Genomic DNA, 24,354 nt, shown 5'->3' with positions numbered 1-24,354 from the left:
AGCAGATACAAAAGTACAAAAAAGAGTATAAGAAAAATAACCCCCCAGGTACCCATCAATCAGCTTTGACAATTACCAACTCAGGAACTGGCTAGCTCTCTCGACAGCTGAAATAAATGTTTTTTTAAATGGAAATTTCACGAATGGAAAACCAGAATCACTTGCCATGGAAATAAATACAATGATTATTAAAATGTACCCAGAGACTGTTGGCTGCTGAAGGGTCTAAACTGGAGGCCTGTTCTTCCTCCGTCAAAGAGGGAGATTAGCCAGGTCAGGAGGTGTTAGAGACATGTCAGCACCTAACTGAGACTTTCTTCAGAGAACCAGGAAGAATGAGAGCTCTGAAGGAGGAATAGTGTTCTCACCACGGCTCTCAGTGTTGTTGTTTTTTAACTTTTAATTAAAATACGATCCTCAGTGGATTTTCGCAAACCGAATAGCCATGTCATCAGCACCAGATCAAGAAGCAGAACACGACCAGAATTCCCAGAAAGCCCTTGTTTCCCCGCCAGGGACGGCCACTGCCCCGGCTTCTAATAGTCGCTGTTGTTTCATGCTGTACCCCACACCCCTTAAACTTTCTGACATTTGTACCCCGTACTCGGGGGCATGCCACTCGCCCTCTATTTTGTGGCCCTTCCCTGTCTGTCCGTCTCAGTCCGTACTACAAACGCCACACCCCTGCCCAGCTACTGTGTCACCTTGTACAAGTCGCTGTCCCTCTCTGGATCTCCTTTTGCAAAATGGCGCAGGGACATTGGGCGGAAGGATGATCCCAGGCGTCCCCTCCCAGCCTTAGAGTGTGTGATTCGTCAAGCAATGCTCCTGCCACTCGCATGTGTCCTTTACCAACAGACCCCACAGGCGAGGCGAGCCAAGCCCACCGTTGTCTGGCTTCTTATCCAGGAGAGGGAGGAGGGCAGGGTTGCTCTGTGCGGATCTGCCCTGTGTGTCTGTGTGAGATGCATCCACATCTTACAGAGACGGGGAGGGGTTCAGCGGGCTCAGGGGGTGCAGGCTGATAGCTGGCAGCACCTGGGCCACATCAGGCTTGCAGATGTATTTTGCTCGTCCTGCCAGCAGTTTTGCTTCAGATTTTGAAATGAGTGGCAGGAGCAGTGTAGGAACTGCGCAGACCTGTCCCTCAGGTGGGTGGGCGGATACGCTCCCTCAAGCCCACTCGTCCACCTCTGCCCTGTCACCCATTTGTGCTGTCTGCCTGCTTCCATCTGCATTTGAACTCATGACCCATGTTCTAAAGCAGTGGGTTTAAAAAAACAAAACAAAACAAAGAAAAAAACGTTCTAAGATCCTTTCTTCCAATAAAATCTTACTCCGTTTGGACAAATAAAAGACGTGCCTCTGGCTGAAGCGGGTGAAGGCTATTACACCTGGCCCCCTGTTTGAGGCCCCAGGGCGCCATGCAGCATTTCCCGTTTTACAGATGGAGAAACTGACTCCCAAGAGGGGGAAGTGTCCCCCAAAGGCGGCCTTCTCCTGTCGGGAGTTTGGGTGCAGGGCATATGGTGGCCCATCTGACTGATGAGGAAGCTGAGACCCATGGGGTGGCCTGAGGCCTGAGGCCGGTCACTGCAGGGTCTGGCCTCTGTATCCCCATCTACTCCCCCTGTGCCAGCCCAAGGCTGCTGTTGCCACACTCATGCCCTCTCTTTGGTTCGCAGGTGGGCATTCTCTCTGGCCTCCACTTAACATTCTGGGGTCCCGGACCCTGCCTCTCTCCCCCTCAGATCAAGGCTGAAGACCCCAGTGGCGACTCAGCCCCAGCAGCACCCCCGCCCCCCCAGCCGGCTCAGCCACATCTGCCCCAGGCCCAGCTCATGCTGACGGGCAGCCAGCTCGCCGGGGTAAGTACTTGGGTTGGACAGGGACGCGGGCGCAGTCCAGCTGCTTCCACCCAACACAGGACGGGTGGCCCGAGTGTCTGTCCAGGGCCACGGCCACTCTCTCTTGCCTGCCTCCAACCCTCCACTACCTCCTGGAAGACTTGCTCCCAATCTATATGGCTCAGGCACTAACCCCTCTCTGCCTTCTCCGCTCCTCTCCACGCCCCCTGCATCCCCGCTGCCCCCGCCCACCCCCGCCCGCCCCGCAGCTCACAGCGCTGATGCCGGCTCAGCAGCAGCTCCTTCTGCAGCAAGCGCAGGCCCAGCTCCTGGCCGCCGCCGCCGCCGCCGCCACCGCCGCCTCCTCCTCCTCCTCCACCTCCTCTTCTTCCTCCTCTGCCTCCTCCTCCACCTCGCAGCCCCCATCCTCCTCTGGGGGAGGTGACCTGCCACCGCCACAGCCTGCCAGCCAGCCCCCTGGGACCCCACAGCTCACCCTGTCCCAGCCCATCCAGCTTACAGCACAGGTAAGGGCAGCTCGGAGCACAGACATCCTGCCAAGGGCCCACAGGAGTGAGCAGGGGCTGACTGGTCTGTGCTGACCGTTCCCACCACCTGCCGTGTGCCAGGTGGTTCCCAGTGACCCTAGGAAGCCTTAGGAGATGCTGTCTCCATCTCACAGAGGACCGAAGCAAGGCTCAGAGGGAAGACATCTTCTATAGGACGGAGTGCCTGGCTAAGCGCTTTCTATGCATCTGGCTAAGGGTTCACAGCCACCTGGGAGGTTGGCACATTATCCTCAGTTTACAGCTGAGGAAACCAGGAGTCACCCCGTGAATGGTATTTGCATGGGTGCAAACCGAAAGGTGGAGAATCAGAGTTAGTGCCCCACATCATGTCCCCTGGCTCAGCCAGCGAGTCGCTCTTCTAGAAGCGGGGATTGCGATCTCTGACTTGGAAACACTGCATTCTCTCTGCCCATTCTGGAGACTTCTGGTCTACATCAAATCCTGAATTAGTGGCTGTATGAGTTTCCTAGGGCCGCCATGACACAATCTCACAAACTAGGTGGCTTAAAACAACAGACATTTATTGTCTCAGACCAGAAATCCAAAATCGATGCACCGGCAGGGCTGTACTCTCTCCCAAGGCCCTAGGGGAGAATCCCTCTGCCTCTTCTAGCTTCTAGGGGTGCCAGAAATCCTCTATGTTTTGTAGAAGAATGGCTCCAGTCTCTGCCTCCATCATCACATGACCATCCCCTCTCTCTGCGTGTCTCTTCCCGTGTCCAGATTTCCCCTTCTTATAGGGACATTAGTCTTTGCATTAGGGCCCACCCTGATGACCTCATTTTAACTTGATTACATCTGCAAAAACCCTATTTCTAAATAAGGTCATATTTACAGGCATCAGGGGTTATGACTTCCAACATACCTTTCGGCAGGACACAGTTCAATCTATGACAGTGACCAATGGGTTGTCTGTAAGGGTAGTCAGTGGGAGCAGGGCGGGAGCTGGGCAGGCTTTCCTTTCCAATGGGCCTGCTCTCTCCAGCCCACCCTGTCCACACCCGCTCACATCACCCATTTGTGCCCTCCGCCTGGTTTCTGTAAATATTTGAGTCAGTGGCCTGCGTTCCAAAGCGGTGAAGGTCCTGAGAAGTCCTACAGCAAGGAGCAATGTTCGTTTTCCCTTAGCTGCACGTTTCCCACAAGGACTGCTCAGCAAATCGCTTTCTCTCTCTCCACTGCTTCCACAGAACGAACCCCTGGGCCAATGCTGCGACACCAGGGAGCTGTCCAGCGCCCGCAGGACTCTTCTTCCCTTGACAGAGTTCTGCTTCCGATGGGCCTTTCCATTACTGACCAGAGCTCCCGTTTGGGACTGTCCTTCACACTGAGCTAGTATCTGTCTCCTTAGAGCTTCCTGCGTCTGGGTCTGGTTCTGCAGAAACCCACAGAGCCATCTGTGCCTGCGGCTCTGTGATGACTTCTCGCAATGTTGGGCTCACCATGGCAACCACAGCTAGAGTCTGTTGGGTGCTGCCTTGGGACCAGGCACTGTGACTGCCTTAAACCCACAAATCATAGCCAAGGTTCTGAGGGACTTGCTACCTTCAGGTCACATTGTGAACACAAGTGGCAGAGCCAACGTGGGTGTCCAGGGCTCTGACTACACAACTGGGGCTGCTGCCTTTAGCAGAGGGACGTGTGTCCCACCCTCCCATCCCAGCTACTAAAGACTCCAGCGGCGGGTGTTCCTCATAGCACACACAGCTCTTCATGGAGCAGTGCCAAGACTCGGGGCCTCTTAATAGGTCCTGAATCTCAGTGTTTCTGCTCGTGTCCTTTCTACCTGGAAGTCAGCGCCCTCCCTTTCCCTGGACAGCTCCTCTTCACCCTTCTAGCCCCAGCTTGGGAGCCCACACCTGCGTGGAGTCTTCAATGACATCCCTCCCTCCAGCTGATTTGATTTCCCGCCTCCTCTCTCCTCTGGCAGCCCGCAGCCCGTGCCTTGCCTTCTGCCATGGCCCTGATCACCCAGGGCTGTGTCCGAATGTGCCTGAGGATATATCTGCTGGGGAAGGCAGGGCAGCCTAGCTGTCATCCCCTATGAGCAGCAGGTGCTCCTTGTGTTCATACACCCCTAGAACCACAACCCCCAGGCTCCCCAGGGACCCTGGTGGCAGCAGGCTCACCCTCTGTCACCTGCCATCTTGCCAGGCTGATTCTCAAAGTCTCCTGAAACCCTCACTGCCAAGCCTTTTCCTCTTGCTCCTCCCACCCCAGCTTCCTTCCGCTCTCATTTTCCCCATCTGTCCTCTGCAAGTGTTGAAGCTGGGCCAAGTTTGTATTCTGGGAGTTCTGTCCCCTGTGACCTCTTTCCCTGACAGACAAATGTATATCCCAAGCTGCCCATGTGCTGGGCACCATGCAGTGTGCAGGCTGCATCGGGGACCACACGCCTTCTGGGTTTGACCCCTCTCCCCAGCCTGTGTCTTGTGCCCACCCATCCCGCTCTCTGTGCCTGCTCAGCTCTGTCCTGCAGTCACTTCACAGGCATCTCCCAGCCTCCTGTGTGTCAGGCCCTAGAGTGACTCAGACCCATCCTTGCCCCTGAGAGCTCCCAGTCTTATAGGGAAAAAGTCACCAACGAACCACTAGGAAACATTTTGCTTGCAAAACACTAAGAAAATCAAAAGTGCCTATAACCTTATCACTTTAAAATTATAGACAGTATAAAGGGAAAGTCCCCCTTCTGTCCCTGTCATGCCAGCTTCCAAAGTTATGTCAGTGAAACAGAAGTCTTCCCTGCATTGTCCTAGTTACTGCAGATAAAGGGACGATTATCATACAGTTTTATAATTTGTGCATCCAGCACTCAGCGCAATTCTTCCCACCAAGGGGACTGCACGGCTGTTTACTGAATCAATGAGGGATGTATTGCGGCACCTTTTCAATCAAGGGTAGGGAAGACATCTCTCCGGGAGGGTCATTCAGAAAGTCTGGGGTAGGGGTGGGCATTGATTTAAATTTTATACATCATTTTGTATTTAGAGAGTGAAAAGAGTCCCTATTTTCATAGTATGACCACAGCAAATAGGGCTTGACAAAATTTCTTGGCTGGTAGGACCTAGCACATAAAGGTTTCTCAGAGGAACCTACTGAATGTGGGGGGAAAAGAAAAGGTGACCTATGTCCGAGGGGGTCAGGGAAGGCTTCGGGGAGGAGGCGGTATCAGAATCAAGGTGGGATAAATATGAGTTTCCCAGGTGGACAAGCTGGAGACAGGGATTCAGACAGTGGGCATGGGGAATTGGAGATGAGAGAGCAGGGTGGGCTCAGGGAGCTGGGGGGTGGGAGCCAGTGTTGGAAGGCAGTGAAAGATGAGCTAGGAGAGGATGTCAGCCGGGCCACAGCTCCTCTTCAGGAGGCTAAAAAGAAAAGAGAATCTTCGGCTCAGATTGCTGAAAAGGCCCAGGCCAGAACATCAGGCACAGCCCCAGGGATCTGTCTCCCCTCTTATTCTGGGGTCGGCAAAAACGATGCCAGAACTTCTAGATGTGCAGCCACCCTGCCCAGGGAGATAAAACACACCCACTGGCCATGTTTGAGTTGGATGCCTAAGAAGGTGGAGTTAGCCCCACCTGGACCATGAGACCTGAGAGTGGGCGAGGGCAAGTCCCCTACAGGAAGAGATGGGTCCTATTGCTTGAAGAAGGGGCAGTGGGTGCCAGGCCAGCAAACCACCCACCTGGAGGTGTGTTGTCAGTAAATCCACAGACCCAGGAGTCCAGGAGCCAGGCCAAGGCATGCTGGTCACCCCACAGTGCCTGGGTTGGCATCTGCTGTAGCTCGTCTCTCCTAGAGTTTTAGCACAAGGTAGCATGGGTATCACACGCAGTGCGCATGTAGGTTGCCTTTCTCCCTGTTGAATAGTTCTCTGTTCTGTGATATTCTGTCCCAATCTCAAGGACTTCCTGGGCTCCATGTGGCAGGGTTAACCTCTGGGGGACAAGGGTACATAGAAGAGCCCAAACTAGAGACAGGCCACCTCATCCACGCTGCCCCCCCCCCCACCTTTAGAGCTTCCCCTAATGGAATGACTGGAAAACCCATAGTCATTTTTTCATTCAGCTAGCACTTACTGAGCACCGTGCATATGCCAGGCACCCACTCACGGGCCCGAGGGGACAGCTGCGGACAAGGCAGTGGTGGCTGCCCTTGAGGACCCTATGTTCTCATGGGAAAGCAAACAGTAAACAGTAATCGAACCAGCAAAACAGGACAGTTTTAGAATAAGTGTAATGAAGAAAATGAAACTGGGTGGTGCTGTCGAGGGAGGAAGCCGCCTTTAATAGGGTGGCCAGGAAAAGTTTCGCTGAGAAGGTGGCCTTTGAGAACTGACGTCTGAGTGAGTCAGTCATGAAGAAGCCAGGGGGAGAGCAGAGGAGAAGGTAACAGCAAGTGCCAAGGCCTTGAGGTAGCAACCAGCTTGACTTGTTCAGGGTCTAGAGGAAGGTGGTGTGGCTGGGGCAGGGCGAGTGAGTGGGAAACAAGACGAGGTGAGGGGCGGTGGGCAGGACCACGTTTCGCGGGGCCCTGTGGGCCCAGTCAAGGAGTTTGGAATGTGTAAGTGTGATGGGATGCTCTTGAGGGCTTTAAACAGGCGGGTGGCATGACCCGAATGACCCCCGACAAAGCTCCCTCTAGCTGCTATGGGGACAACAGACTGTGGGGGATGGGAGTAGATGCGAGGAGTCCGGTGGGAAATCCTCGCAGGCGTCTGGGGGCAGATGGGGGTGACGATGGGGGTCTGCGATGCTATTTTGTATGGATTGGATAGGTATAGGGTGATGCCTAGGACTGTTTTTAGCATCTGGGGGATGGCGAGGTGGTTTCCTGGGATAGAGAAGACAGAGAAGAACGGGGTGTGTTGAAGGGCTGGGCCAGGGGACCAGGAGTCTCGCTTTGGACAATGGCGGGAAGAGTCTATTAATCATCCAGGGGAAAACATCAGATAGACGGATACGTGAGGCTGGAGCTCAGCAGAATCAGGGCAGGAGCTGGAAGTGGTGAATTGTCAAGAGGAGGCTAGAATCGATAGTCAGATGGAGCTCCCGCCCTCAAGAGCTCATGGTTAAGTGGGGTGATGTGAAGGGGGGTGACGTGAGGGTGCAGTGACAAATGCTCGTGTAGGGGGAGTATGTTGTGTTTTCCAAAATGCTTTGTGGATAATATTACTCAGGCCTCTCCACCCACTGGAGAGTTAGACGTTATTGCCCCCATTCTGTAGATGAGAAAACCGAGGCCCTGAGAAAGAAATGACTCAGTAATAATGGCTACTATTTAAGGAGGACCACTTAAGTGGACAGGGCTCAGGCTAAACATTCTGTCCACCTTGTCTCATTTAATTCCTTTAACAGTCCCTTGAGGTCAGAATGATTGAGGTGTCACCTGAGGAAATTGAGGTGTTCAGAGAGTCAGGTCCTGTGGTGCCAATGTCTGAGGAACGGAGTCAGGTTTCTGCCGTCTCCAGAGCCCGGGTCCTTCCAGGACACCATCACTCTATACGGTTAAGGAGGCCAAGGCCCAGACAGAGTTGACTTTTCCCCAAGTCACACAGCAAGAAGCAGGCAGAAAAGCTGAGAGCAAGCCCCCGAGGGTCTCAGCTGGAAGGGACCCCTGCACCCCATCTTGTCTACACTCCCACCCAGCATAGGAACTCCCTCTGCACCATTCTGGGTAGGTGGGGGTGCAGTTTCACCTGGTGACCCCCCGGATAGGTACTCAGTACCTTCCCAGGCAGACCATTCTACCGCTGGGCAGACTGACATGAGCCTGTCTTCGTTTTGAACACAATCAATCACAATAGAATTTACGTGGTCTCAGGTCCCATCCCTTTCTGTCCTCCCTTAACTTAACTCTAGGCTGTCCATGTCTTAGAACAGGTGTCCAGAACTGGTCATAATTTGCCAGATCAGGGTTGGCCAGTGGGTGTCAATGCATATGACTGACACCATCTCCATCACAGTGGGTGCCAGAGCCAGTGTGGAGACCAGTGATTGGGGAGTGGGAGGTGCACCCCGTGTCTGGGTGAGGCACTGCACCTGGGCTGCACACAGTGGCCTCTCGGGGTCTAGGCGTCCTCTAGCTGCTTCTCACAGCTTTCATCCCTACCAGGAGGAACCAAGCCAGATGGGAGAGCAGACAGTTATACTCCAGGTCACCTGGATGTCATGTAAACCATGTGTCTCAGGCTTTCTGCCCCAATCTGTGGCCAAGATCCCAACTGCAGCAAAGCGCAGTGGGCCCTGAAACACCACCAGCAATTTATCTCATTCATTCATTGAAAATTCATTGATCGCCAGTTAGATGCCTGTACCGGGGCGTGGGAGTGGGAGGTGAGCGCAACGCAGCAGTGAGCTGGATGGGTCTGTTCCTTCTCGGCTTCTACTGTGTGTGCTAGCCCTCTGTGCTAGTCTTTCTCATGGGTTAGGGATCGGACAGGTGACGCACTAAATATCCTGGCAGGGGTCCTTCTCCCTTCTGGCATCTCTTCGCTTTCACTAACTTCTCTACCATCTGACTCGGTGGTAATGCGCCCCCAAGTGGCTTTAGATTGCACGCTGCCTCTAGATTGTGGAGAAATGGGGCCTCCTACTGGCTAACCCCGGTCCCGAGCCAGCTTGTTGTTCACCCAGAATCTTCTTTCTCATTCTTCAATTTCTTTAGTCAGCAAACATTTAGTACACACCCCCATGCCCAGGCACCTTTCTACGTAGGGGATACAGTGAGGAATAAGGCATACGAGTCTGTGCCCTCATGGAGCTGGCACCCACTCTTGTTGGAAGACAGATGGGAAGCCAATAATTGCTATAAAGGAAGGAAAAGAACATAATGGAACAGTAGCACATCATCCCTAGCATTCTGCCTCTTGAGCTTTCCATTCAACAGGCCATCTTGGAGGTTGTTCCGTATCGGGACATGAAGAGCATCCTTGTTTTTCATGACTGCATAATATCCCATCATGAAGATCTGCCCGAATGCGCTCTCCTGCTTTCTCCTGCCTTCTCCTGCCACACACTCAGCTTGTTTTCACTCTTCCGCTAAAACACTGCTTGCTGCTGGGAGTATCCTTCTAGGGAAGTTATGTCATGCAAGTGCAGGTACATCCCTAAGATAAATTTCTAGGAGCGGAATGGCTGAGTCAGAAGGTGTGTGCATTTGTAATTTTGATAGACGTCACCAAATTAGCCTGTCACCGGCAATGTGCAAGGGTGTTTCCCCACACACTCTAACATGGTGTGTTATCTTTGTCGATCTGATAGGTAAAAATATTATCTCAGTGCGGTTATAGCTGTGTTCTTCCTATTGTGAGTGAATCTGAACATTTTTTCATTCAGAGCTGTTTGTATTTCCTTTGCTGGACGGTTGCCAGACCTATCTGTTGGCCAGTTTACTCTTGGGTGATTAGTTTTTTTCCTTATTGATTTTGAATTGCTCTTCATATATTAGAGAACTGAGCTCTTTGTGTCAAGTTGCTTATATTCCTCCCAGTGGTACATTTCCTGGGACATTAAATCGGTTTCTGAAATAATAATAGCATTGACAGGGATTGAGAGGCATGTGTCATCTCTTGCACCAATTCCCCAGAAGAAAGCAAATATTATAACTGTAATTAACATAACTTGCAACTCTACATAAAAGTTGGTAAGTAAATTATGATGCATCAGTCTTAGTTCATTCGGTAAATATATATGGAACACCTGTTGGGGGCCAGATGCTGTTCTAGGTGCTGAGATTACAGCGGTGACCAAACAGTCGAGATCACATTCTCGCGGAGCTGACGTACCATGAGGGAGACACACCACCCAAGAGTAAACAGAGAGAACTACCTTTTGGTAGTGATAAGTCTTACGAAGGAGGTGAAATAGAGGTGGCAGAGGGAGATATCGTGGCAGGTTGGTTTGGATTAGGTAGGTGGTCAAGGAGGGCATCTCTGAAAAGATGACTTTGTGCTAGGACCTGAGTGACAAGGAGGGCTCAGGCAGGAGAGTAAGAATTAGAACTGCCTGGCAGAGTGAACGACACGTGTAAAGGCCCCAAGGTGGGAGTCGTGGTCATGGAAGACTAACAAAGGCCTCAGTACAAGGGACCTTAGAAGCCAGGTGAGGAGTTAAATTGTATTGGTTTGGGCTACAAGAGGCCATGGTGTGGGGAGGGGGTGGGCAGGGGAGAAAGAATGAGAGAGAGAGAGAGAGAGAGAGAGAGAGAGAGAGAGAGAGTTTTGCTTTTTCTTTTGGGAATGTTCAGAGCTAGAAATAAAGAGAACCATATAAGGAACTATATGTATCTTCACCCAGCTCAATAGATAGCAACATTTTGCCAATCTTCTTTCTTCTATACTCCTACTTTTTTGGTGGAGGGGCTGGATTTTTTTCTTTCCCTGCCTCATTTCCCCTTTTAAAAAATCTTTTCATTGAAGCATGACAAATACCAAAAAGTGCACAAATCCTAAGTATGTGATACTCATAAACCGAGCACGCCCATTTAACTGGCCTCCAGATCTAGCCCCCCTGGAATCCCTTCTAGTCTCTACCTCCCAACTTCTAACCTGCAAATGGAACATAAAAGGTAGCAAACAGGATGTTCTCTATCGTGGCCAACTTCGTTCACTTATCATTACGTTAAGGAAGTTTATACTGCTCTGCGTCATTGTAGATTGTAGAGCATTCCATGAATGACAATTTATTATTTATTTATTTACCCATTATTTATTTACCCATTCACTTGTTTATAGGTGCTCGGGCTCTCTTCAGGTTTTAGCTATTGTAAATGGTTCTGCCGTGAACACTCTAGCCCATGGCAGCTTACCCAAGTGTGGGATCGGCTTTAGTAAACAGTGCCTTTATTCATTTGCTAGAGCTGCCGTAACGAAGAACCACAGACTGGGTGTCTTAAATGACAGAAATTTATTATCTTATAGTTCTGAAGGCTACGAGTCCAAAATCAAGGCATCGGCAGGGCTGGTCCTCCTGAGGGCTGAGTGAGAGGGAAGGATCTGTTCCAGATCTCTCTTTGGCTTGTGACGGCCTGCTCCTCCTGTGTCTCTTTATTTCGTCTTCCCTCTGTGCGTGTCTGTGTCCAAATTTCCTCTGTTTATACGAATACCAGTCATGGTGGATTAGCCTCTCCCGACCCCACCCCATGACCTCATTTTAACTTGATCATCTGCAAAGATCCTATCTTAAATTAAGGTCACAATGTGGGGCCCCGGGGTGGGGATTCCAACATATCCTTTCTCGGGGGAACACAGTTCAACCCATTACATTGCCAAGAGTTTTCCAAAGTGCTTGCACAGTCAGTCCCCTTGCTCACTCGCTGTGGACCGGAACACCTCAGAGCTCATTCGGGACATGATAGCGTTTGCCTTGGGAGTGTTTTACAAAGAGGGAAGACTTGGTCGGATTTACATTTTTAAACAATTCTATTTGTTCCATGGGAATGTAAGACAAGGCAAATACTTCATCAAGAAAGAAGAGGTAAATAAAGAGTGAGCCCTCTTGGACGGCTCAGGTAGGACGGTCCGGAAGCCTGGGATTGCGAGAAGCCTCCGGGTGCCCTTAGCTCAGGGATCAGGCGCCCTTAGCTCAAGGATGCTGTTCAGAAATAGGTGCTCTGTCCCTCACTACTCACTGCCAGGCCACCTGTGGAGCAACCCCCAGGGCTTACATGAGGCAGAGGGACTCAGGCTGTCTTTCTGTCCATCCTCCTCCCTGGCAGGACATACAGCAGCTCCTCCAGCTCCAGCAGCTGGTGCTTGTGCCGGGTCACCACCTCCAGCCACCTGCTCAGTTCCTGCTGCCACAGGCCCAGCAGAGTCAGCCAGGTAAGGCCTCACCCTGATGGCCTCCCGGCTGCCACCACAGAACTCCCCCTCCCCCTCACCCCTTGTGTTCCCCATTGTCTCCCCAGGCCTGCTACCGACGCCAAATCTATTCCAGCTACCTCAGCAAACCCAGGGAGCTCTTCTGACCTCCCAGCCCCGGGCCGGGCTGCCCACACAGGTGAGTGTCCACTGAGTGTGCCATGCTGGGTCCACAGCAGGGCCTGCGGAAGGCTGGCTGGAGGAGGGCGGAGTTGGGGTTGGGGCATCTCCTTTTCATTTGGCCCACCCCACAGCCGCAGGGGGCAGCTCTGCCCTGTCACTAGTTTGCTGTGGAACCTCAGGCAGGCCACTCTGTCTGGATGGGCTCCTTCCTCTATAGAACCAGGGGACTCAGCCGGACCAGAGGTTCTTAACCCTTTCAGGCATGTGGATGCCTCTGAGAATGTGAAGATTTGGGTCTGACCCCACTACCCCACAATGCACCTGTGCACAAGCAGAGGATATTTTGGGGGGTTGAAAGTTGTTAGGTTTGAGTGCCTCAGATCTCCTCCAGGACTCCAAATGGAAGGCTCTCCAAGAAGGGGTCTGCTGGGTCCTGATTCACGCCCCCTTCCCAGGCCAGGCACTGCAAGTGGGGTGGGGGTGGGGGGACAGATGTGTTTTATTCAGCCCAAAACATATTTGAAAAATTAAATCTGTTGACAATAAATTTCCCAGAAAACACCAAATTCCAAGTTTCTCTTGACAAACCAGAAGCTCTGGCCAAGCCGGATCTGCATCCACGTGGCTTGGTGGCAGTGGGCAGCTGGCTGCTGGCTGGAGCAGGGGTCCCTCTGGCAAGGCGTGAGCTCTCCAGGGCGCCTCAGCCTGGCCCCCATGGCCCCTCTTGGTTTGCTGCCTGGGTTCTAGACTTTCAGAATAATCTTTCACGATCCTCTACAGATTTCAAAGATCCCTCCTACCCATGTTTTTTAACAGACCTTTCAAAAAGTATATGAACTATTTAGAAAACCTCAGAAGTTCAGAGACTAATGGAGGGCTTAGCTGCCATTCTAAAATCCAAAAATGCCCAGAAACTCAAGTCGTTCTTTTACTGTGGGCACCAGAAGTCACCTGGCTGCCAAAGCTGCCTTAGTCTGATAGGAGGCAGTGTGTGACTTTTCTTTATCCCCCTTGTGTGATTTGGACTTTGCTGAGAGCTTTTAATATGTTTGTTCATTTACGGAGTAATGTCTTGACCCTGGTGGTGGTGGGGAGTGTCAAATAATCCATGATATATACCCCCTGTAGGCTTTCCAAAATCTACAAAATTTCTGCATTCCAAAAGCTTCTGACCCCATAGTTTTGGATGATGAATCAGGGGCCTGTGTGGTTAGCATCCCTTCATCCTCCACCTATTTCAGGTCTTTTATTTTTAGGGAAATGAAGCATTCCAGAGAGAGAGAGAGAGAGAGCTGTTTCTTCTTTGTAAATCCCCCCAGTCGCCCTTCTTATCTATTATTTTTAAATACTTTTACTTTATTTGCAACCTACCATTTTTAACCAAGTTCTCTGACAACGCCACTGGGTGGGCAGAGCGGGTGTGATTGTTCCTATCCTGCAGAGGGGTAAACTGAGGCCCAGGGAGGTTGAGAGGCTTGCCCACCCAGCAAGGCTCTGGAGAGGAGCTTTCAGCCGCGGCCCCCGCCCACGGCGCCTACCCACCCCTCCCGCCCCCTCCCCGCTCTAGGGAAAGAGGCCTTGGTGCAGGAGGCCGGGGCTCTTTTTGGGAGTGCGTATGCTGGAGGGGAATGTGCAGAATCCCAGCAGTGAGAGGCCCCATGTGGGGCGGCAGAGTAACCTTGATGGAGACTGACTGGGGCCTCCTGAGGGCAGGCGGAGTCTGCAGGAAGGGAGGGAGGGCGGCCTGCTCAGTCATTGCTGAGCCCTATCCTGGTCCTCCGTCCTGCGTCCCGCCCACCTGCCCGCCCCACCAGGCCGTGACCCGCCCCACGCTGCCCGACCCGCACCTCTCGCACCCGCAGCCCCCCAAATGCTTGGAGCCACCATCCCACCCCGAGGAGCCCAGCGACCTGGAAGAGCTGGAGCAGTTCGCTCGCACCTTCAAGCAACGCCGTATCAAGCTGGGCTTCACGCAGGTCTGGGGCCGGCAGCGGAAAGGGTGGAGGGTGGAGGGGTGTGGAGGGGACGTAGGGGTGTGGGAAGACCGAGCGCTGGGGAGGACAGAGCCGGCTAGTAGGCGGGGCGAGCCAGAACCCGAAGGCCCCACCCTGACTGCCACTCTCCCCGCCCGCTGGCCCAGGGTGATGTGGGCCTGGCCATGGGCAAGCTCTACGGCAACGACTTCAGCCAGACCACCATCTCCCGCTTCGAGGCCCTCAATCTGAGCTTCAAGAATATGTGCAAACTCAAGCCCCTCCTGGAGAAGTGGCTCAACGACGCAGGTGGGGCTGGGCTGGGGCTCCCGGGCGGGCCGCGGGCGGCGGGCAATGGGAGGCGCCCTCTCATGCCCCCGTCTCCTCCTGGGCACAGAGACTATGTCTGTGGACTCCAGCCTGCCCAGCCCCAACCAGCTGAGCAGCCCCAACCTGGGTTTCGACGGGCTCCCCGGCCGGAGACGCAAGAAGAGGACCAGCATCGAGACAAACGTCCGCTTCGCCTTAGAGAAGAGTTTTCTAGCGGTGAGCCCTCCTTTCGCCGCCCCACCCCCGGGCTCCGAGGACGGACGGGGAAAGGGGGCCGGGCTAACCAGCCTTGTGCCCGCAGAACCAGAAGCCTACCTCAGAGGAGATCCTGCTGATCGCAGAGCAGCTGCACATGGAGAAGGAAGTGATCCGCGTCTGGTTCTGCAACCGGCGCCAGAAGGAGAAACGCATCAACCCCTGCAGCGCCGCCCCCATGCTGCCCAGCCCCGGGAAGCCCGCCAGCTACAGCCCCCATCTGGTACCAGAGCCCTTCCGGGGGTGGGGGCAGAGTTCCGTCATCTCTCTCGCCCCTCAACAGGCACCTTGTGTGGGGCACGATCTACCTGTTTGTCCACAGTGCCTAGAATAGAGGCAGAGTCACCCTTGGAGACAGGTTGTCACATAGGTGGAGTATTGTCACACAGGGACACATAGTTAAGAGGGAACCATGGCCTTATGTCAGGGATACAAGCACCCACAGACATACACCGACATAGCCAAACAGAGTTGTCACAGGACACAGTCATACAGGGATGGATACCAGGTAGGAATATAAGCCCCCTCCACACACAGGTTCACAGCCACAGACACAGGCGGGAACATCATGACACCCTTGGGTGTACACTCAGGACCACGGCCACACAGACCCGCTCAGGCTCAGACAACACCAGGGCATCCCTTTGTTCTGTCTAGTGTGGAAAGGGCTGTGACACTATAGAGTGGAGCCAGGGGCCCAGAGGAGCCTCCCCACCCCACCCCACCCCTGCCAAGATGTGGGGGAAGGAGGCACCGTCTGAGCTGAGTCATAAAGGACAAAAATTAGCCAGCTACATGAAGACAGGCAAAGGGACCGGGGTGCACCAGGCCTAGAAGCAGAGCATGTCAAGCCCTATTTGAGTAACTCCATACAGGTTAGTGCAGCTGGAGCCAGAATGTATATGAATGAGTGTGGGGGTGGAATGGGGTGGGCTGAAGACAGATACTCAAGTTACATGCTGAGGAATTTGAACTTGAACTTGGGCAGTGAGGAGCTAAGGGGGAATTTTGAGCCAGGGAGAGACAGGGTCACATTAGAGTGAGGCTTGCTGGGGCTGATGGAGGGATAAAACTGGAGGCAGGGAAGCCAAAGAGGAGCTGGTGGATGTTCCCAGAGAATAAAACCATTCGACAGCCCAACACTCTCACAGACACACAACTTTTCCTCATTCTCTCCCCCACACACTTTGGACCTGCAACTAGATAGTGTCAGAGAGGGGAGCCCCTCGACTGGGAAGTACACCCTCCTGCTGGTGGCTGAGGATCACCTAGGGCGCATGTGAAGTAGGAAGTAGTGGAAAGCACCTGGCACAATATAAAAGTCTTGTACCCAGAACCCCCCTCACCTGTCCTAAGGGTCATATTCACAGGGAGCAGCACGGGGGCCTAACCATGCCTTTTCTCCTCTCCAGGTCACACCCCAAGGGGGTGCCGGGACCTTGCCGCTGTCCCAAGCCTCCAGCAGTCTGAGCACAACAGGTCAGGGAGAGCAGAAGATGGCGGGGGGTCGGGGTGGAGAACACAGTGCAGGCCTCAACCCGAACGTCTCAAGTGGCTCAAGTTACCCGTGGGCCTTAAGGCTGAGCCTTGGGGTGCAGGACGGGGGTGGGGGGAGAGGCACAGGGGAAAGGGCCGCCTCACCCTTCCTGGCCAGAGCCACTCGCTTTCATCTTTTCCACCGTTTCCCATGAGAAGAGTGTGGAGGTGCCAAAAGGCGATGATGGATTTAGGTTGTGTTCCTGGTATTTGTAAACTGCAAACTCCAGAAGTAATTACTTTTTTCTAGTCCTCAGTTTTTACAAGATTATTGAGAACATAATACATTCAGAGGCGATATACATGCATATGTACATACAAGTGTGACACACACATTCTTTGTACAAAGCCCTCTTTCCCCCCTTCCTGGGACAGAGCGTGTTTAACACCATACGTAAGAATAATGTAAAACACCATATTGCCCCTCTCCAGGTTAAGAAGTAAGTGGAGGTTTATAAAGCAGTAATGGTGTGCCTGGCACTGTTCTAAACACTTTATAAAGAATATTGACTCATTTAATCCTCATGCCTATTTCATGAGGCAGGTTCTGTTATGATCCCCATTTTCCAGATGAGGAAACTGAAGGCCAGAGAGGTGAAAGCGCTTCTCCAAGGGCGCAGCTGGGACGTGACAGAGCCAGGAATTGCTGCTCTGGCTGTCAGGCCTGAGTCCGCTCTGAGACCTCTCACCCTGCCAGTTCCTGAGCCCACCGCTGTGCATGCGCAGCCGCACTCTCCCGCCTGGCCCCTAGAGGGAGCCATAGGGCTTTGTCCCCAGTTCTTGTCCTGTAAAAGAAGTAGGGTATGTGTGTGGGGGTGAAGTCCAGGACAGAGTGCATGGGGTGCTAGCACACACTGGGCACAGGGCACAGGCTCAGTGGGTGACAGCTGCTCTAACTGCAATGGCAGTGATGGCTGTCAGTGTGACAGAGACACAGAGAAATGGCGCTGGGAAGAGAGCAGGAGGCCTGGGTCGGCTCAGACTGGGTAGGAAGAAGGCAGGAGCCAACCTCAGATTCCTGGGAGGGGGACGTGCAGAAGCTGAAATCTCCCTCTCTGTGTCTCTCTGGCAGTTACTACCTTATCCTCAGCTGTGGGGACGCTCCATCCCAGCCGGACAGTCGGAGGGGGTGGGGGCGGGGGCGGGGCTGCGCCCCCCCTCAATTCCATCCCCTCTGTCACTCCCCCACCCCCGGCTACCACCAACAGCACAAATCCCAGCCCTCAAGGCAGCCACTCGGCTATCGGCTTGTCGGGCCTGAACCCTAGCGCGGGGTAAGTGGGCAGCTGCAGGAGGGGAGGCTGTGGGAGAAGCCAGTAGCTGCTGCTTCCAGGGTGAGGAGCTGAGCCCTAGGTCCACCAGCGGGTCTCCGCCCTGCTAATGCCTCTGCTTTGCCTCTTGCAGAAGCACAATGGTGGGGTTGAGCTCCGGGCTGAGTCCAGCCCTCATGAGCAACAACCCTTTGGCCACTATCCAAGGTGCGTGCTGCCTCATGTCACTGCCATCGTCACTAGCCCTGTCCCCCAGGGGCCATGAGCCCCCACCCACCCATTGCTGCTCCAGCCATGCCATCCTGCCCCTGCTCACTGCATTGCTTGCCTCTTCTTACCCATCTCACTTTTGGGGAAGGTGTGAGGGCTGCTGATGGGGGTCAGTGGGGCGAATGGGGAGACAGAGCACTGTGTGCAGGACGCTGGAAGGCACCTGCAGCCCAGCCTCTCTCTCTCCCTGCCAGCCCTGGCCTCTGGTGGAACTCTGCCCCTTACCAGCCTTGACAGCAGTGGGAACCTGGTGCTGGGGGCAGCTGGCGCCGCCCCAGGGAGCCCCGGCCTGGTGACCTCGCCACTCTTCTTGAACCATGCTGGGCTGCCCCTGCTCAGTGCCCCACCTGGCGTGGGCCTGGTCTCAGCAGCCGCTGCAGCCGTGGCAGCCTCCATCTCCAGCAAGTCTCCTGGCCTCTCCTCGTCCTCCTCCTCCTCGTCCTCCTCCTCCACTTCCAGCGAGGCCGCAGCACAGACCCCTGGAGGCCCAGGGGGGCCGGAGGCGGGGTCCAAGCCCGAGTGAGGGCCCGCCACACCTCCCCTCCTACCCCTCTGTCCCCACCTCGGTCCCTCGCCTGGAAGAGGGCGAGGAGGCCAGCAGTGGGGGTGCAGAGGGTCCTCGGAGAAGGAGTGACAAGGGAGAAAGACCAAAAAAACTAACCAACCAAAAAAAAAAAAAAAAAAGAAAGGAAACCAACAAAAAAGAAAACCAAAAATAATCACAACAGAAACCAGCTGCCCCAAAGAAACCAGAGGTGAAAAACAAACAAAAAACCAAAAACAGACAAAAAATCCCCCGCAAAACCAAAAACCAGTTGCAAACCAGACCTCAGTGTGCTCACCCTCACGGCTAAGACACCAAATAAGAACTCCCTGCCAGGGGCTGAGAAGCCTCACAGAGCGGACCTCACCGAGCCCCTGGCTGTGGGGCTAACCCCCAACCTTGCCTCCCCCAACGGAGGCCAGAGAAAGAAAAAGAGAATGTGCCAGCCTCCTAACCCCAGCCCCCAGCCCTGGGCCAGCGAAGATGAGGCACAGCCTGGGGCAGAGGGGTGGGCTTAGAACCACCCACCAAATGTTCTTTTCCAGAAGGTGAAAGAGAAAGGGCCTGAACAACCTTACACCAAATATTCAGTAGCTTCATCCAAAGGATGTACAGAATTTTTAGTGTTGAGCTCAACGGAATGTGTCCCTACCATGTGTCCCCCTCTCCCCTGGCCTCCAGCTCACCCCCCAGGGCGGGGGTCTCGCTTTAACCTCCTCCCTCTCCCAGCCAGGGGAGAGTGCAGGGGAAGACCTAGAATGACTTTTCAACCCTGTACCTCCTTTTTTCCTTTAAAGGGTGGGCTAGGCCATTTTGCCAAGTTCTATCTCTCATACATCCCTCTCGGCCCATCATCCTCTGCTCTGGGATCTTCCCCTCCCCAGCCCATGGGAAGGCGGAAGTTCCAGGTAAGAGGGGATGAGGTGAGGGCTTTCAAGTTCTTTTTTTTCCACCCTTGTCTGTCAGTTTCCCAGAAAAAAAATTTCATATTCCAGTGCCTATCCGTGGGAATCCTTCACGTTCTTTGACATTGACCAGAAACCAAAAAGAGAACTCACCTCGCTCCCCCCACCCCCATACCCCTCTGATACTGGCAGATGCCTCTTCCTCTCCCCCACACACATGCATACACGCACGCACCCCAGAGTGGTGGGGTTCCTCGAGATGGCGTCCCCATCAGGGTCCATGTGGCGGGGACAGTGCCATGACCTGTGGTCCCCATCTGAGCAGGCACTGTGGTGGCCACTGCTCCCATGAGACCTCCCTCAAGTCTTGGCTGGACCCTGCGTTAGCTCAGCCCTGGACAAATCTCAAGGACGAACAGAGGAGAGAAGGCGCTGGGAGCCACTTTGCCCTCCTGCTACTGTGGAGGCCAACAAAGTTTTGAACCAAAAACAAAAACAAAAAACCAAACAAACAATAAATTAAAACTAGAAAAAAAGAATTTATATATATATATATATATTAAAGGGAAAGAAGATGAGGACTCTTCGAGAATAAGGAGGAGCCGCGAGGTGGAACCAAGCCCGGCCCCAGTGGTCCAGGCCCTTGGTCCCCGAGGCGGATGGAAGGACTGATGCTTCTTTCTCTTCACAAATACCTCATGGACGTCGTCTTCGGGAAAGCCGGAGGGGGGCGGCTGGGGCAGGGCCTGTCCCTCAGCCAGGGCCGATGGAAGCCGGTGGGCAGGGCTGAGAGAGGGTGTCAGGGACTGGGGCGAAGAGCCCTACATTCCCTGCCCTCCCAATCAACTGAAAAAGCTTTAAAAAAAAAAACAAAAAAACAGGAAAGAAGGTAAAAAGAATGGACGAAGGAAAACTAACAAACTTTCGGGTGGTTTGATTCCTCCTTTGATTTCCTTTTCTGTTCTCTTCCGTCTGTCTGCTCTCCTCTCTGTCTCCTTTCTTTGCTCACCTCTGTCTCTCCCTCTTCCTTCATTCTTCTCTTACCTCTATCTCATTTTTCTGTCTCTCCTCAAACCAAAGTGTTGCTGTGAAGGACGTGAGCCATGGAAGTCAGAGTGGCCCCCGCCCCTCGCTGGGCAGAGCAGAGGGAGGGGAGAGCCCTGGAGGGCAGTGCTGCTGGACACTCCCAGGAGAGGCAGACAAAGCCTCGGACGCCATCCTGGGCCTCAGCGTTCTTTTTCTTTTGTCTCCCTTCTTCCACCCGGGAAATGAAACTTTTGGGCTGGGCCACAGAAGCAGCAGAGACTCAGCTGTTGCGGAGATCTGGGGTGCCTTGTCTGGGCTGCCCCTCCCACCCTGACACCCACAATGGGTCCTGGGGTGCCATCAACCAGTCTTCACCGGAATGTAAGCATCTCCGCTGAACCGACTCCCTGCCCTCACCCTACCTCTGAGTTTGTCCATTTTTATTTCCTGAAGAGAAGAGACTGTCAAGAGGGCCTGGGCCCCAGCCCAAGGGTGGAGAGGGGGCTAAGGGCTCCTGAACAGACAGGAAGGACATTCGAGCAGAGCAAAGTGAAAGGAATTACAACCAAAAACCCCTCCGAGAAGACAGGCAGCATGGAAGGCATGGTGGAGATGACTCGAACAAAAACTATGATTCTAGACCAAAAAAAAAAAAAAAAAGAAAAAAAAGAAAAAAAAAGGAAAAAAAAATCCAGGACTCACCACCACCCACTTCATCCTGCTTCCTCCCCATCAAGTCCTGCCACCTGGGACCTCTCCCCCACCCCAGTGTGGGGGGCATGGGGCAGAGAGCAGAGGAGGAAGCAGGGGGCAGAGATGGGGCCTGATACTGGTGGAGGGACCCCCGTGCAGCTGGGGGGTGGTGGGGACCCTCCCCATCCAACCCCCATAACTGGGAAAAGAAAAACAAGAATAAAAGAAAATTCCTGGAGGGGGGAAAAAAATAACCAAATCCCAAGCTTTAACTACAGCTGTGAAACCAAATATTGGGAAGGGGGTGGGAGGGAGGGAGGGGCAAGTGTGCCCCAGGTCTCTCCCCTGGGCCCCCTCCCCTGAGGACTCGAGATAAGGCACCAAATACCTCATAGAACTTTAATGTTAAAAAAGGAAACCAAATATCGTTGGCTGGGGGCCAGCCAGGGCAAGGGGCTGGGGGGCAGGAGGGAGCCAGGGTTGGGAAGGTGATGGGGGAATTCATGCCCCCCACTCCCTCTTGCCCCTTCCACTCCAGTCCCCCGTCTCGACTCCAGGAAACAAAACTATCTCATCGTTTTTATTTTGTGGTCTGTATAGAGCCTGTGTCCGTGTGTCTGTGTGTGAGCGAGAGAGTTGTGGGGGTTAGGGAACGTTATGTGGGGGCTGGGGAGAGAACCCCATGCCAGGCTCTAGACAAGATTTGAGGTGGGGGGCCAGGGGCCTGGGCTAAAGAGAGGAAGATGATTGAGTTGGAGAAATGGGGAGCCCTCTGAATTTCTCTTCTCCACAACCTTGACCTTCTGTTTGAAAGAGGGACAGAGACTGGGCCTACCCTAATGGTAGGCCTTTTAATTGTGCCAAAAAAAAAAAAAAAAAAAAATGCCAGTAACTTCAGTATCTCTCTCTGTTATCTTCTGGGATGGAGGGCTCTGGGGTTTAAGTGGGGGTGGGTGGAGATGGGGAACCCAGGCCCCTGTGAGTTGGGGCTAAGGACAGGAGGAAGGGGAAGGATGGATGAAGTTTCTTACGTATCTCTTCCCTGGGGAGCGTCAAGAGGGGGTCTCTGAGCCCCTCACATTGAGAAGATGGGGTAAGGGACCAGCCACATGGGGGGTGACCTTCTGACCTGACTCGATTTCCTCACCCACCCAAATCCCAGGGTACCTCTCTCCCCTTAGCCCAGGGTAGAGGGAACTGAGTGAGAGAGAGAGAGTGAGACAGACTGAGCAAGATTGAGACACGCGGGCCCCCACTGGCCTCTGAGTGGGAAAGGCAAGTGCGAGAGATAAAGGCCTCCAAGAGAAAAAAGAAACAAACCAAAGATTTAACCATTAAAATAAAAACCCACAGACAACTCCGCTACCTTTTTATACGTTGGAAAAAAAAGTGAAAAAAATTTAAAAATAAAAATTAAAAAAAAAAATACACAAAAACTCCAAGCCGCAGTTCCTTCGTGCGGTTTGAACTTTGACCTCAGCAGTCTCCAAAGCAAGATGACGATGACAAAGGTGAAACAAAAAAAAGAAAAAATAATGTATATTTTTAAATATTTGTCCTTGAAATGTTAGCTCCTTGTTAAACACAAAAGGAGAGAAAAATCCAGAGAGAAGTGTTGCTGGGACGGAGACAACTATTTACTATGTCTGTGACCCCTCCCCTCTTCCTCCCCTTCCTCACCCCTCTCCTCCATACCTGCTGCCCCACCCCCAGCCCGTCCTTCAAGCCTAGGGGCTCAGTATTTATTTATTTATATAATTGCAGGGTGACTGGGGGCCTCTCAACAACTTGTTGAGAGGGCCTTTGGATTATAGGGTGGGGAAGGAATGAGGAGTCTGGGGGAAAGCTGGGGCCTGATCTTTGATCAGCTCCTCTCTGCTGACTTCTTCCTGGCTTCTCATCCCACTGCTGCCACCATCACCTCCCAAATTCAAGGCTGAGCTAGGGCAAGGTGACCACCAGCCAGGTAAAGATCTGATCGGCTCAGCCTTTACGGTGTTTCCCAACTACTCATTTGAATGATCAGGTTGGAATGGGGATGGGAGGAGGTGACAATTAGTGGGCAAGGGAGACCAAGAAATAACCTTCAGTAATTTTAATTCAGTAGGCCCTGGAGACCTGCCTTTCCTCCATTCCCACCAAGTTAGCCCCCTTTCAGTTCTGTCTGACCTCTGTGTTGGTAGCCCCTCCTTTCCCACCCTGTACCCCTTTCCTGTCTCTTCTCGTGGTAGCGGGTTAGCGTTTCAGTGTTCTTAACTCCAATCTGCTTGTTCATTGTACAATGTGCTTCTTTTAAGGCCCCATTTTTGTAACTTGAGTGTGTCATTCATCTGAACAACATCACAAAATAAAAAATTAAAAACTGTACAGAGAAATGCTGCCTGCTCTCCCTTGGTTTCCTCTCTGTCCTGGGAAGCGTGATGGGGAAATCATGGTATACGGTGGGTGTGTGTGTGCTGGGGAAGGGAGGGCTTTATTTCTGTTCAGTGAATGTTCATTCAAAAGTAAGGCCTGAGCATTTTTTGTTTTTGTTTTTGCCAACCAGAATTCAAATTCCTGAATTCAAACCTCAAGTCTGCCATTTATAGATATGTGACCTTTGATATGTTGAGCATTAGTATCCTCATCTGTAACACAGAGATGACGCTGGCCCTGGGGATGTAAGAATTAAATGATGACCCAAGTGCTTAGAGCAGATCTCCAGCACACTGTCTTCAATGAGAATCACAAGAAAGCCAGGAAAGCAGTGCGTACTGCCTCACTTCCATCCCCAAAGCACTAACAAGACCCTTTAAAAACCAAGTTGACTACAAAGTTGTCTGGTGGTACAAGGTACATACCCCCTCTTTTTTAGAGCGATGTTAATTCTCATTCAAATTGTTGTGTCCATACTATTTGGCAGGACCAATTTTCACAGGGCTGATGCCCAACACCTCACCACTGAAAATCAGAAATGCTGTCACAACTGGGTTTTCACTACCACCAGGTCTCCTTGTCATTACCTCATCCTCTGACAGATGCCTGGCACTCAGCTGTTGGGATTCTGTAAATTACAGAGGGGTAGAGAAAGAAAAAGGAAGGGTAGGAGGGTTTTGATCATTTAGAAAGACAAAGTATTAGCACTGCATTGCTTGGGCAAGATTAAAAGAC

The 24,354-nt window shown here is 52.9% G+C and overlaps 1 protein-coding gene across 8 annotated transcripts in view; it reads left to right on the top strand.

Moving 5' to 3' along the window:
• The window catches only part of POU2F2 (POU class 2 homeobox 2), a 33,021-nt gene extending 9,897 nt beyond the window's left edge, over positions 1 to 23,124 (top strand). The window contains exons 5-15 of one of the 8 annotated variants that reach the window (XM_036232367.1): positions 1,686 to 1,868; positions 12,134 to 12,239; positions 12,326 to 12,417; positions 14,216 to 14,377; positions 14,542 to 14,683; positions 14,772 to 14,920; positions 15,006 to 15,182; positions 16,372 to 16,438; positions 17,568 to 17,769; positions 17,900 to 17,973; positions 18,231 to 23,124. In XM_036232367.1, coding sequence (XP_036088260.1) covers positions 1,686 to 1,868; positions 12,134 to 12,239; positions 12,326 to 12,417; positions 14,216 to 14,377; positions 14,542 to 14,683; positions 14,772 to 14,920; positions 15,006 to 15,182; positions 16,372 to 16,438; positions 17,568 to 17,769; positions 17,900 to 17,973; positions 18,231 to 18,559 — 1,683 coding nt within the window. In that variant the 3' untranslated portion in view covers positions 18,560 to 23,124. The remainder of the gene's footprint in view (positions 1 to 1,685; positions 1,869 to 12,133; positions 12,240 to 12,325; positions 12,418 to 14,215; positions 14,378 to 14,541; positions 14,684 to 14,771; positions 14,921 to 15,005; positions 15,183 to 16,371; positions 16,439 to 17,567; positions 17,770 to 17,899; positions 17,974 to 18,230) is intronic. The other 7 variants (XM_016129933.2, XM_036232368.1, XM_036232369.1 and 4 more) reach the window with 7 other exon arrangements.
• The last annotated feature ends 1,230 nt before the right edge of the window (positions 23,125 to 24,354 follow it).

Source organism: Rousettus aegyptiacus, unplaced genomic scaffold, assembly GCF_014176215.1.
Source record: "Rousettus aegyptiacus isolate mRouAeg1 unplaced genomic scaffold, mRouAeg1.p scaffold_m13_p_14, whole genome shotgun sequence".
Lineage (NCBI taxonomy): Eukaryota > Metazoa > Chordata > Mammalia > Chiroptera > Pteropodidae > Rousettus > Rousettus aegyptiacus.
This window is presented reverse-complemented; position numbering and strand designations above follow the sequence as displayed.